Raw genomic sequence first — 12133 nt, 5'->3', positions numbered from 1 at the left:
CCTTTCTTTTTTCTGAAGAAGGGTCCCACCCCGAAACGTCAGCTTTCCTGCTCCTCTGATGCTGCCTGGCATGCTGTGTTCCTCCAGCTCCACACTGTGTTATCTAAGACAAACTGAATTTGATTTTGAGGGTGGTTCTTTGCTGCAGCAGCATTCAAGTCACAGCTTGGTAAAGGAAATATGCTGGTGCATCATTGGCGATGTCAGTGTGCTGAACCATGATCCATGATGCCTTGCTGGCCTTGGACACCAGAAAAATGTATAAGATGAAATAAAGATGAAGTGAATTTGATTTATCTAGCTGCAGTAAACTGGAGTGTGATACCTTTGTTTTAAAAAGGTATATTATTTTGATCTTTTTAACATAGAATGCAATTTACTTGAATGGAGATGCACAGATCATCAGTTCTGATTACATTGCAACAAATGGAATTGTCCATTACATCAACAAGATCCTAGTTCCATACAACTTAACGTCCATCAACCGATTAGTCACACTACCTCTGGTAGGTTGTAAGGAAATCTGAAAATACACTGCTTTCTTATTGATCACATTTTAATATGAAAACTATTTCCTTGTTAGTCTCTCTGAACATTAATGTTGCAGTTTTATGAAATGCATGTGCATCCTGCCCATCCTGATGGTGCAGTACTTGGTGACTATTGATCTGCAAAGTGCAAAGGTTGAATCCTTGATCTGTTAAGGTATAGCTGATTTCCACTATGATTGGCAAAGGTGGGATTGCATTTAGCCCCTAGAATGATTGATAGAGGAAGGAAATATAGACTGGGTTCCTGCTCCTGATTTCTGTCCTCTATCCTTTTACTCAAAGCATGCAAGGACAAAGATAGGATTGGCTTATTGATGATCTCCTTTGAATGAACATTCTAGCCACTCTCATAATTAAGTTTTAATGTGAATTCTGGCCAATTTGGATGAGAAAAGAACCAGAGAAAACATTTTATTTTAAAAAAAACGTTCTTTGCCAATATAGCTGTAAAATCTTCTAAAAAGTATGGATAAATATTTAAAAAAGCATGATTGCTGAAAATATTCGATGTCCATTTACTAAAAGTATGTACTTAAAGTTAAGTAGTGACTCAGTACAATTAGGGAGATCAGTTTCAGCTGGAGATTAGAACATGGTTAAAGGAAATTCTTATTTAATTCTGTGTGGTGACCTGGGTTAAGAACTTTGATACAATAATCCATTATTAATCAGCTGTACAGACTAGAAGCTCTCTGTTGATTCACAAGTTCATTGAACTAACTTAAGCTGAGTCAGTAGTGAAGTACACTGCCACATTACCCTCGGCTGTGGTAGGAAGAGAAAAATAAGCTTTGTTTCCTGATTGCTATCCAGGGTTTAGAAAAATGATCATAAGCTGCCAGATAGTCAAAGATATTTGGCTGGTTCTCCAATGTGCTACAGTGTGTGTGCTTTCTAAAATAAAAAGAAAGACTTGCATTTACGCAGCACTTTACAAGACAACCAACCATCTCAAAGTGTTTTGCAGCTGGCGAAGTATTTTTGAAGGGTTGTCCTGTCACAGCGCCAAGGTCCCAGGTTCGATTCCAGCCTCGGGTGACTGTCTGTGTGGAGTTTGCACGTTCTCCCCGTGTTTGTGTGGGTTTTGTCTGGGTGTTCCGGTTTCCTCGCGCAATCTGAGGATGTGCAAGTTATGTGGATTGGCCATGCTAAATTACCCATAGTATCCACAGATGTGCAGGCTAAGTGGATTAGCCATGGGAAGTGCAGGGTTGCAGGGATCGGATGGGATGCTGTCTGGAGGATTGATGTGGACTCAATGGGCAGAATGGCCTGCTTCCACACTGTAGGGATTCTATGATTCTAATGAAGGATACATGGCAGCTAATTTGCACACAGAAAGCACCAAGAAGCGCTAATATGATCATGACCAGTAAATATATTTTGTGATGTTGGTTTTGGGATAAATATTGCCTCTGCTGTTCTTCAGTATTAGGGCCAAGGGGTCTTTTTTGTATCCATCTGAGCAGGCGGTTGAATGTCTCATCCGGAAGTCCGTACCTTTTGACAGTTCAGCAATCCTTCAGTAATGTACTGGAGTGCCAGAAATTTGTTTTCAAGCTTTCAAGTAGGACACATTTGTGAAAGATAAATCCAGTGCCACGTAACATCTTTGAGCCTTAGTGCTCTTTTGAAGCGGCCTAGCAAATTAATCAGTTATGGAGAGAAACAAATCCCTCACTGCCGTCTTGGGGCAAACAAGGACAGAAAATAACAAAAGCTAAATACTGTTAATACTGGAGATCTAAAATAAAGAAAGGTGCTGCAGAACTCAGCAAATCTGGCAGCATCTGTGGAAGCAAAAGAGAGTTAATGTTTCAAGTCCAATGACTCCTTCAAAACAGAAAGCAAGGAAATGTTGTAAAAACATGTTATTAGCTTCAGCTGTGATGAAAGTTCAGCATATAAAAAGCTGCCGAATTCACTTCCTGCAGTCACACAATAAGTGGTCAATTGGACACATTATCCAAGAGCTGCTGCCATGTGTGAAACCATTTCCCAGAAAATTTCCATGTCTTCGGAAGAGAAGAGGCAGGTGGGAAAAAGACCAAAATTGAATTTGCTTAAAATAACTTATGGATGCTGTACCACGGTAAAAAGCAAATTACAGATCATTTTGGGACCACTGGCCAAAGTTTTATCAAAAGGTCCGAATCTTGGCAGCCAGGTGAAATGTGAGTTGGCAATACAAACCAGATAGACTTGCCTCTTGATCTAAGAGCAGCAGCTCGTAATAAGCAGGTACTGGTTTTGCCACCCCCCCCTTGCCATTGCTAAGTGTTGACAAACTGGCAAAATGTCTATTAATCATCCAGTTGATTATTAAACCTCCATCCTACATCCTTGTGGCAGGAAACTGGTCAGAAACCAGTCCTGCTATTAGGAAGATTCCTCAACAGCAAGAAATGAACATGGAGACAACCTGTGATGGCTGCCCCCTAGTCTTCAGCACCTCACCGCCGCCAATGATTTTTCCACTGCCTCTGCAGAAATCCTATCTCACCTGGGTTCGGCTGGGTTTGACTAGTATCTTACATTTTGGGAGCAAGTGTTCACTTATTCCTTGTGTTTGAATTCCTTTGCAGCACAACATCAGCACAGTTGCAAATGCTAATGGATACAAGATTTTTAGTACTTTGATCAAGGTAGGACATTTTCTTTAATACTAGCAGATTTCTTGTCATGCTGCCTGATCTTGGACAACAGTTACGTTCTGGCAGAGAAGCGGTGTTGTGTGGAATTGCTGGCTGAATCCGCTGTCAAGTTAGACAAAAGGAAAGCACTAGAGTTTATAGAACACCTAAAGCTATCATCAAAACATTCTTAAAAAAAAACTACATAACCACCAATTAAAGTACAGTCTCAGTTGTGTAGTCTAGGAAACCTGCTGGTAAATAAAGTAGTCACCTTCCTTACTGCTTTTAGAAGCACTCCCTGCTTTGATTATCTTCAGTTCTGATATTATGCGGGGACATTTAATTTAAGTTAAAACTCATGGAATAAAGGTGATAGTGGCAGTAGACTACAAAATTGTCAGAGTAACAGGAAGCAGAGAGTCCTAGCCTGAAGAAGTTACCCTCCTCCCTCCGGACAAACCTCAAGGGATCTCTCTCCCACTGCCCACTCTCTCCCTATTTATTTCGGAAACCCCTTCCCCTCCCCCTTTTCTGATGAAGGTTCTAGGCCCGAAACGTCAGCCTCTCTGCTCCTATGATGCTGCTTGGCCTGCTGTGTTCATCCAGCCCTGCACCTTGTTGTCTCGTAATAGTAACTGGTTGCTTTTCCGATGGAAACAGCTATACAGTAGGATTCCCCAGGTGTCAATACTGTCAGTAAGGTGGCACAATGGCTCAGTAGTTAGCAATGCTGCCACACAGTGCCAGGGACCCAGGTTCAATTCCAGCCTCACGATCTTTGTGTCTACGTGGGTTTCCTCCGGGTGCACCAGTTTCCTCCCACAGTCCAAAAATGTTAGGTGGATTGACCATGCTAAATTGTCCATAGTGTCCAGGCTTGTGCAGGCTAGGTGGATTAGCCATAGGAATTGCAGGGTTAGAGGGACAGAGGAGAGAAGTGCGTCTGGGTGGGATGCTCTTTGCAGGGTTGATGTGGTCTCGATGGGCCGAATGGCCTGCTTCCACACTGTAGGGATTCTATCATACTAAGGTCACTGCTTTATTTGATATTTAGTAATGACCTAGACTTGGATGTTCAAGGCACAATTTCAAGATTTATGGATACCACAAAATTTGGATGTATTATAAACTGAAGAAGACAAGAGTAGATTTCAAGAGGACATAGACATAACTGGTTCATTGTTCCATTTGTGGAAGCAGGAAACCTCTCCTTTTGGTCAATCCTTCCAGCATTCTCTCAACTGCAGTTTGGTCTTTGCTGTGCCTCATGTTCGGCCATTGTTCAAAGTATAGAGCTCAGACTGACCTCCGATAATCCTGCAGCTACAATGTGCTTCCCTTTCACGAGGTGTGGGCTCCCTTCAATTAGCACTAGCCACTCACATGCTGATTCACACAGGTAACGAACATTGCAGAGCACACTGGCTACACACAGCAATTGTATTTTTTTAAAAAAAGCATGAATTTAACATGCTACCTGTGACACAAGGGTTAATTGTGTACTGCCGTTCCCATACCCATTTTCAGAGGTAATCCAATATCTCCTCACCTTCTGCCATTATTTTTGTCTCTTCTTCTGCTTCAGAATGGCTCTTTGCTGTCTCTCCTCTTTCCATGACAAGGCTGTAAGAATATGTTACAGAAGTGGGATTTTCTGATCATCCACTGAAGAGATTGGGGAATCTTATTCACTGCAGCACTTTGATGTTTCCTGAGGTGTGTGGGAGTGCAGCAATGTAAATTAGTACACAAAAAAAAAGTTTGTGGCAGGGTACAAATTAAAGATGATCACAAAGGCAATTAAAGGGGAGGTTAGAAAATATTTCTTTACACAGTGAGTGGGCGAAGTATGGATTTGCTGAATCGTTTTAAGAAGTAATTAGATAGTTGCTTTTAAAAGAGAAATATTGAAGGGTAAAAGAAGCAACAATAACATTGGAATCCTGTAGTGACCCGTCCAGGAAGACACCAGGAGGGATTTTGTGGGATGAGTTGACTGTTTCATTGAAATAACATTCTTTGACTTTGTGGCCTGCATTCCCTTCATTGCCCTGCCCCACCTTTGATGCCAGAGACGTGTGAAATGCACAATATCTGGTTCAAATCACAAGACTTTTCTGCCATTAGGCCTCCAGGTTATGTTATCATATGTTACAGATGTACACTAGAATGTTAGATGTGAGAGCTGCCTACAGGAGTCACAAGTTGACTAAACAAAATCTGAAGCAGGCTCCAAACTTCTAATACTATAATCAGTATCTCTTATGGAAAGCTCTTGGAAGAATTGGTTTATATATTTTATAAACGATCAAATTACAGAATAGTAACTTCTTAATTACTTTGCATTTTCACAGGAAACAAATCTGCTACCTCTACTGGAAGATCCAATCCACAGACCATTCACCATGTTCTGGCCAATGGATGAAGCTTTTAATTCTCTACCTAAGGAGAGGCAAGATTGGCTTTATAGTATTGAAAACAGACACAACCTTGTGGCGTACTTAAAATTTCACATGATCAGGGATTCAAAGGTAATTAAGAACTGCAATTGTGCGGACTGTTTGGGCTGGATTTTCTGACAAGCTTTGGGATCCCAACATCAGGTCTATATCAGGGTCCTGAGCCCAGGTTGATGGGAGTGTGTTTGTCAGCATAATCTTCAAGAAGGGAATCTTGTAGCTGGCCTTCTTCATGCTCACCATCCTATTTAGAACACGGAGTGGGCTTGTATGGCACCAGGCCCGATCAAAGCAAGTGTGTCAGGCCGATCACCAACAGATTCAAACTGCCAAGTTGCTTTCATTGAATTCATGACGTTAACCTGTTTGGAATAACAGAGTGGAGAGAAAACTCTTCTGTGGGACTAGGATGAGGGTGTGGACTTTCATGCCCAGGGCCCGGTCACAAGGGCATGGAGTGTCTGGCTGTTCCTGCAAAATTGAAAAACTTCGTATTTCTCCATATTGTACTCCACCTGCCAGATTTTTGCCTGTTCACTCCACATGTCTCTATCTGCCTGTAAAATCTGTATGTTCTCTTCGCAGCATACTTTCCTACTTTATACCATCTGTAAATTTGGCCACCATGCCTTGGATTGCCTCATCGAGATCATTGATGTTAATTGTAAACCTTTGAGGGCTCAGCACAGGCCCCCCTCAGGCCTCTGAAACAAAAACTGAAATCGCTTCTGGCAGCACCTACAGAGAGAAAGCAAAGTTAATGTTTCGAGCCCAGTCTTCTTCAAAACTGGTAGTAGCTAGGAAAAGGTAGTAGGAAAAGGAAAAGTGGGACAAGCTGCAGGATTCATTCATCGCATCCTGCAAATCTGACAAAAGATCAACTAATGCATGGTGTCTTCTGTTAGTCAATCTTCTATCCATGCTAATATGTTACACATTACACCATGAGCTCCTACTTTGTACAAATCAACTTATATACAGCACCTTGTCAAATACCTTCTGGGAATTCAAGTGTTGTGTGCCAATGAGATCTCCTTCATTCACAGTGCAAAGAATTCCAATGAATTGCTTAAATGTGTTTTTGCTTTCACAAAACCACGCTGACTCCAAATGATTACCTTGAGTTTTCAAAGGGGCCAATTATAACCTCCTTAATGTTCAATTTTAACACCTCCGCCATTGTAGTCATCAAGCTAACTGCCCTATTGCTTAATAAAAGCAAAATATTGCATTTGCTGGAAATCTGAAGTACGTACAGAGAATGCTGGAGAAACTCAGCAGTTCCAGTGGCACCTGTGGAGAGAGAAACGGAGTTAATGTTTCAATTTTGGTATGACTCTTCAGAACTGAAAGCGTTGGAAATTTTTTTAATACTTTTGACAGAGGCAACGGAGAAGCAAGAAGACACATGGTGTGGAGGCCCAGTGCAAAAGACAAAGGGGTTGACAATGATGATGAAAGGGAAAATGAGATGTGAAATGAGTGTAAATTAAGATTTGAAATGGAGAGAATGGGTCCTTGCTACTAACAGCAAAGTAGACGACGCAAACAATACAAGACTGTTGGTTAGGGGGGATGTGGAGTTGGGGCAGAGAATGTAAGAAAGATGGAGAACAGGCATAATAATATAATCAGTTTCTGAAGTTATAGAATTTAATGAGACCTTGAGGCTGTAAAGTGCCAACAGGAAAATGAGGTATTATTTAGAACATAGAACTTAGAACAGTACAGCACAGTACAGGCCCTTCGGCCCACGATGTTGTGCCAACCTGTTATCCTACTAAGATCAAACTATCCTGCATAACCTACATTTTACTATCCTCCATGTGCCTATCCAAGAGTCGCTTAAATGTCTCTAATGTATCTGACTCCACTACCACTGCCGGCAGCGCATTCCGCGCGCCCACCACTCTCTGTGTAAAGAACCTACCTCTGACATCTCCCCTATACCTTCCTCCAATCACCTTAAAATTATGGCCCCTTGTGATAGCCATTTCCACCCTGGGAAAAATTTCTTGAGCTTGAGTTGTGCTTTGTTGGAACATTGCAGCAAGCCCAGGGCAGAAACAAAAACAGAAATTGTTGGGAAAGTTCAGCAGGCCTGCCAGCATCTATGGAGAGATAAACAGAGTTAGCGTTTTGGGTCCAGTGACCCTTGGCACAGGTGCAAGGCAGTTTATTGAAGTGGCAAACAAGTAGGAGGTCAGGCTTATTCCTATGGATAGAATGGAGGTATTCACAAAGCGGTCACCAGTCTGCATTTGTTCTCATCAGTGTAATGGAGACCGCATTGTAAGCAGCAAATGTAGTAGACTAGATTAAAAGAAGTACAAGTGAAATGCTGCTTTACCTGGAGGGTGTGTTTGGGGCCATGGACAGTGAGGAAGAAGGAGGTGAATGGGCAAGTATTGCACATTCTGCAATTGCCTTTAGTTCCTGTTTTCTGCCTTGAATAGAGGAATGATATTTGCTACTTTCCAACCAGATGGAACCTTTCCAGAATCTAGCAAATTTTGGAAAATTATCACCGACATATCTATTACCTTCACCACATAAAAACCGAAAGAACTGCGGATGCTGTAAATCAGGAACGAAAACAAAGTTGCTGGAAAAGCTCTGTAGGTCCGGCAGCATCTGTGAAGGAATAAACAGAATGAATGTTTCGGGTCCAGTGACCCTTCCTCAGATTAGCCATCTCTGTTAAGACCGTAGGATGAAGTCCATCTGGACTCGGACGAAAGTCCTCCGCTCCGTTCTCTTAGTACTGCTTCTCTAGAGATTGTAATGTCATTAAATTCCTCTCCTCCTACCCCTTGATATTCATCTATTACTTGAATATTTGCTGTAACCTCTATATTGAAAACAGAAGCAAAATGCTTGATCATTTTATCCACCATTTACTTATTTTCTATTATTAACTCTCCATTCTGACTCTCTAGAGGACCATCACTCACTCACTCACGTTTTTCCTTTATAAATACCTGTAGAAACTCGTGCAGTCCATTTTTGCTTTTCTAGCTAGCTGCTTCTTGTACTCTAATTTCTTTCTCCTGATTAATCTTTTTTTCATTTTCTGCTGTTTTTTTATGTTCTGTTCAATCATTATTTTTTATCCTTATGTTTGATGCTTTCCTTAACTATTTTAGTTAAGCACCAATAATGGGTCCAACCATTTAAAGTTTTCCTTTATTATTGGAGTATACTTGTTCTAAGTATTCTGAAATATTTCTTGTACATTTCGTCCTTCATTATGGTTAATAGGAGGCCTAAAGACCACTTCCATTATTGACCTTTTTCCCCTTCAATTCCTCATCTCTAACCAAACTGCTTTTATATCCTGATCTCCTGAACCCAGGTCATTTCTAACTATTGTGTCAATGCCATCCCAGATTAATAATGCTTCCTCTTCACCTTCATATAGATTGCTAGTGTTCTGCTGTGCTTTATTCTTCTTGCGCTGGTACAGCCATGGTGCTGTTGGAAAGAGACCTACGTCTCTGCAAATTCCTATATAAAAGGGATATGAAGTGAGAGATGTGCTGGAGATCTCTTTGGCAATCTATCCCAGAACTAGACAATGAGATGGCCCCAGTTTTGTCCCTTGGATGCACTTCTGCCCTCCAATCAGAGCTACTGCATGGCTACCCAAACCTGCAAAACATAGATAGACAAACAGGAGGCTGAAGAACACAGCAGGCCAGGCAGCTTCTGGAGGCAAGGAGTAGTCAACATTTCGGATATTGCCCTTCTTCAGGACTTGATCAAAACATCGAGTCCCAAACCAGGCCCCAGGAACTGGCAGTGAGTCCTGGGATCTGCCATCTGTGGAATATAGCCTAACTCTAGGTCTTTTGTCATATTGCTGCCTGATTTATGATGAGAGCACAGCACAGGCCTGCACAAATTGAGTGGTATGAACTGCTTCAAAGTTCAACAACTCCTGTAACTAGACATGCTGTTGATGGAAGAGCAAATTACTTCTAATTAGAAACTTTTAAGATGTAGAATTCATTTTTGGTTTTCCTCCATCTGAGAAACTTCCTGTCTACCAGGCCCTTCCTGTGGAGTCCTGTAATTTATAAATTGGTTAATTTTAAGACAAATTTTTGCCCTGTGGCTAATGATTCCAGGCTATAAATCTATACCTGAAACAATAAGCATTTGTACACACGAGTGAATTCATTAATTCTGTACTCCAAGATGGGGGTCGTCAAAGAATTACATAAAACTAGTTAGAAATTGCAATGCACAAACCACAATCAGCCAATCTGTCACTGTTAGTGTTTATTTTCTAAGTGAGTAATAGCCCCAATCACATAGGCCCAATCTGTACTAAAATTCCTCTCACCTTTATTCCTTCAACCACCCATCTATACCATTATTCAAAATTGACATGTTCTCTGCATTGATCACTAACTGCTTTTAGTTTCGCCACTTTATGGCTTGCAATCTTAAGATTGGAATGTGCTTAATCTTTTTCATTCGTATTTGATGTATCTTCTTTCCTGAAGGACTACAGCCCATTTCTTCATCTTGTTTTATTTCCATGTTTATAATTGGTTGAAACGACTTTCTTCCTCAATTCCCTGAATGCATTTTGCATGTTTTCCTTTTTAGTGGTTTTTATAATTTATGTCTTATTCTTGGCTAGTTCTACCTTTTCTACATATTCTTTGATTGTTTTTACTTGCCCTACTCCCTTCCTCTGCAGTTTGAATTTCTCTGTTTATTTATCTAAAAAAATATCTGTTTTGCCTTTTTATTAATTCTGTACCTATTTTAAAGTTGCCTGTCCTTCCATGTTCTCCCATTATCTAAAACCTTGCTTAGGCAGCAAGCTGGAAACCTCCCCCTTTCCTAAGCTTCTTTTCTAATCTTAATTTACTTTTGCTTAACCTCTGTCCTTTCCTTTCTTTTATGTTCCAAATAGGCCACAATATATGGCCCCACTCCTCCTTTATCCATAAACTTTCCCAGTTTTCTTGAAAAGTCCTTAACCATTGCTCTGTGAGACAACAAAGCCTGCATAATGTAGCAGCCACCTTTTCTAACTAGTGATTTTCCCAATGCTACTGCATTTCTTATTTAATTGATCATCTCCCCTTCTCCCTCATCTGAGTGAGCCATTTGTTTCCATTTTAATGTATTTTATGGTCTTGCTGAGGATCCTACCACAAACGTGTTGTAGATCATTTCCTCAGGGAGTTTCCGTGCTAGAAAATCTATTTACTTACCCCAATATTTGGATAATAAACTGTTTGTTCCTCTGCCAGCCCCTTAACCTTCAATGGAGGTTCAACCACTCTCTGAAACTGTTTCTCCAAAGACCTTTTCCTGCTCCCTGATTTGTCAGGATGGGTCCAACTCCACGTCTAATTCAATTTCAGTTGGAAACACCTCCTACGCATGTTTGATCCAGTTAACATCTGTTAATCAAGTTTCCCAATTCTGCAGGAATTACACATCTCTGTGCCTTCCTGTAATGCCATTTGTGCTATCAAGCATGATTTTAAGTTACAATTCAATTTAAAGTTTGTTTTTTAAATCATTTAAATATCAACTAAACTACACCATTCCTCCATCTTTTTTGCTAATTACAATTCTCATCAAATAGCTATTTTGGACACTCAGCTAGACCCTTATTTCTGACCACACTCTTTGTTGGAACTGTTGGATTAGTAAATTTGACCTGAACTGGGCCGTGACTCTTTTACTGGCATTGTTAGTTTTGCCTCCCCCTGTTCTGATAATAATTCTCAAGTCTTGCAGAAATAAATGAGTGTGGATGAAGCTCACTGGTGCCTACTTTGCTGTGTTTACACTGATATAGTGATCCATGCATTTTTAGGACCTCTGACTATTTACCGAAATAATCATTGCTTCTCATAAATCATATGCCAAAAAGCAGCTTTTGCTGAACAGATTTTCCCCTCTAGTGTCAAAATAAGTACACTGCATTAATTGGTTCATTTTCTATATCTTCTGAATACAATTTATTTCAAATACTTGTGCAATGTTTTATATTTACAGACTTTAGCAGCAGACCTTCCACTCATTAGCAGCAGGAGGACCATGCGAGGATCAGTTATTTCAGTCCGCTGCAGCAGAACTATAATTGTAAGTGTTATACAGCATATTAAAGCTGAAGTTATGAATATTAAAACTTTATCCCAAAATGTTGCCCATACCAAACTTTAACACTGAACAATCATCAACTGAAGGGTCAAGTCACACACCATCCTCCACAAGGCTAACGTGTCCAAGGGGATTCCTAAGACTCCACACAGAATAATTATCAGGAAAGCTCTACCCTCAGATTGGACTTGTAATATGAATGATATATGGGCACAATTTGGACTAAGTTCTTAATGCTTAGTGATTATCTCGGGAGTTTCCTCCTTCAATATATTGATGACTACTTAATCATGTTTCGAATACGTTTGATGGACTAGAGCTCTGCAAGATATAATCAGAAGTAGGTAAGTTT

The 12133-nt window shown here is 40.6% G+C and overlaps 1 protein-coding gene across 1 annotated transcript in view; it reads left to right on the top strand.

The window, feature by feature from the left end:
- stab1 (stabilin 1) overlaps positions 1-12133 on the top strand; it is a 216208-nt gene that overhangs the window by 181488 nt on the left and 22587 nt on the right. The window contains exons 50-53 of the mRNA XM_048606708.1: positions 369-506; positions 3137-3196; positions 5542-5718; positions 11677-11763. Coding sequence (XP_048462665.1) covers positions 369-506; positions 3137-3196; positions 5542-5718; positions 11677-11763 — 462 coding nt within the window. The remainder of the gene's footprint in view (positions 1-368; positions 507-3136; positions 3197-5541; positions 5719-11676; positions 11764-12133) is intronic.

This window comes from Rhincodon typus, chromosome 16, assembly GCF_021869965.1.
Source record: "Rhincodon typus isolate 14 chromosome 16, sRhiTyp1.1, whole genome shotgun sequence".
In the NCBI taxonomy this organism is placed as follows: domain Eukaryota; kingdom Metazoa; phylum Chordata; class Chondrichthyes; order Orectolobiformes; family Rhincodontidae; genus Rhincodon; species Rhincodon typus.
The sequence above is the reverse complement of the archived record's forward strand: the minus strand, read 5'-3'. Positions and strand labels throughout refer to the sequence as shown.